Source organism: Atta cephalotes (assembly GCF_000143395.1).
Source record: "Atta cephalotes unplaced genomic scaffold scaffold00022, whole genome shotgun sequence".
Classification (NCBI taxonomy): domain Eukaryota; kingdom Metazoa; phylum Arthropoda; class Insecta; order Hymenoptera; family Formicidae; genus Atta; species Atta cephalotes.
Genome location: NW_012130086.1, coordinates 2,247,093 through 2,249,652, shown reverse-complemented (window position 1 = coordinate 2,249,652; position 2,560 = coordinate 2,247,093). Strand labels below are relative to the sequence as shown.

General features: G+C 27.4%; 1 protein-coding gene across 1 annotated transcript in view; it reads right to left on the bottom strand.

Annotated features, from left to right (window-relative positions):
• LOC105619566 (2-oxoglutarate dehydrogenase, mitochondrial) overlaps positions 1-2,560 on the bottom strand; it is an 11,331-nt gene that overhangs the window by 5,399 nt on the left and 3,372 nt on the right. Inside the window, exons 3-4 of the mRNA XM_012201083.1 lie at positions 1,737-1,839; positions 1,011-1,073 (exon numbers count right to left, since the gene is read on the bottom strand). Coding sequence (XP_012056473.1) covers positions 1,011-1,073; positions 1,737-1,839 — 166 coding nt within the window. The remainder of the gene's footprint in view (positions 1-1,010; positions 1,074-1,736; positions 1,840-2,560) is intronic.

Here is a 2,560-nt window from a genome sequence, read left to right as displayed (position 1 = left end):
TAGTTTAATTACTACTACGCGTCGTTATTATTACTTATATATAATAATATATTAGTATATATATATATATATATATATATATATATATATATATATATAAACAAAATGTAATTGTATAGGTTCAACTGTACTGAAATATACTTTTTTTAATTTATTCTGTTTAAAACTGATACTGAAAATGTGTCTTTAAAACTTTATTTTCAACAGTAATTACTTTCTTGTAGTAAAAACCGAATAATTATTTTTAATTTAAAAAATATTTAATATACATCGCATATATATAAATATTTCTTTAATAGACACAATATTTACATACTACAAAATATCTGCTGAAACGAACATGCAGTATATTTTGAAAGATATGTAAGGATATTGATGGTCACAACATATCACTATACGCAAACAAATACGAAACTGAAAGAAAAACAAAGTTCTTTGATGCAAAAGAAAAGCTGTGAGCTTAAAAGCATCGTTAGTTCAAACAACAACCACCATTGAGTCAATCATTTGAAAATGTTTCAAACAAACTAAAAAGATATAATAAAAAATATACAGCAAAAAAGGCAATATAAATATGATAAGAAGAACACAACATAGATAAAAAGAAAAAAATATTAGAAAAATTTCAGAGATAATATACGCAACACTTCGATTTAATAAAGAGGAGAGAAAGGCAGAGAAAGTAAGAGGAAAACTACAGTTTTTTTTTAAGTTTTACATCCGTATTCATAGTCCATTTATATTAAGATATTCATAACACTCGACATTGATACTCAAATGTCCCTCCTCTAATTCCTATATGGGAGACATTTGAAAACTAATTGTTGTCTGCGAATATCTTTATATAGTCGAGAAGTTTACGCAGAAGAACCCAAGCACCTGTATGCAGGCTTTCGGCCGAAAATTATCCTGATTCAGTGTAAACCCAAGATAAACCAGTGCCTCCCAAGATGCTAGCATAAGTAAAAGAGCTTTACGGGAAAATCCCGTTTTGGATGGCGACTACATACTTTGCATTAGAACAGCTACTCGGTATTGAAGTTGCTGCGAGAAAGTAGTGCGTGGTCTCTTCCCTGTGGACATTAGACTCAAACTCAACGATCGGATCGAAATTAATCCCAAGGATTCAGAATTTTTTTACCTGCTACATTCAGTTCATACTTACTCGTAATAAAACGAGAAATTTAATAAATTAACCGATAAATCTAGATCTCTGATTATAATAAATATTAAATTAAATGTATGTTGCACACTACCTTTCAATGATATCTTTTTTTGGTAATACCAAACCAACAATTTGCTCACGAATAAAGAAAATAAAAAGTAATTATAGTTATGAAAAAGTGCTATACTAAAAGAATTATAAGCGAACTAATGTACTAACATGATGAATTAATAATGCGAAAAAAAACTTTATATTATATTTCCATTTGAATAAGTTACTTAAGAATAATAAATTAACTAAAGAATGAAATATTCACTCATCCACATTTGAATTAAACAAGAGAGAAGAAATTAAATGCAGTTTTATACAATAGCAGCCTGTAAATAAATTTTATAGAGAAAATTAATAGACAAAAACGTAAGTATACCACGATTATTACATTATTATCGTTTAGTATTTGATAGTAAGATCGATTACTAGTTTTCAAATGCACCGTTGATGCATTTTTTGTTCGAAAGTAATTCTTTTTACTCTTCTCTATTTACGCAGAAACACGTTCAATTAAGCTTACCGAATGAATAATGGGTATAGAGCAATTCTTGCGGATGTCTATCATCAAGATCAGCGCTGTTGATGCCGAGAGGATCCAATTTAGCGATATGATGGCCACGAATCTGTCAATTTAATGCCACATTCATGCGAACCAAATCATTTTCAAATTCTCATTTGAAGTATATTTAATCAAAACATAAATTACTGTGCTTGATGTTCTACTCAAAGAATGTGCATCATGACATAGATAATATATGGTATTCGATGCAAGCTATCGTGCTCTTTAAGAAAACATCATCACAGTTTAAATACGCACAACGTACGAAGCTAATATCTTAACATTATGTTATCTGCTCCTTAGTTTCCCTATTATTAATGCATTATATTTGTTTAATTATAATTTAATATCCGTTTAATTTAATTAAAAATACAATAATAATAAGAAGTGTCTGCTCAAACATACCCTTATTTATCGCAACTCACACAAGAAAAAAAAAATCGCGTGCAGTATGTTAGTATATACAAATTTTATAAAGACAAGCATACTAGATGAAAAATGTGTGCATATGTCCAAAAGCAATACATATACAATAACATATACAAATTATACATGCAAAAAATAAACATAAATTCCTTTATTCTTACCTCCAATGTTTTATTCGTATATTATTGGGCATGTATATATATATATATATACATATATATATATATATATATATATATATATATATATATATATATATTATTTACTTTATTTTTTATTTTACTTGTTACTAATAATAAACGTACTAATAGTAATAGTACTATACTATTAGTAATTAAAACTTATTACCCGTAACTACC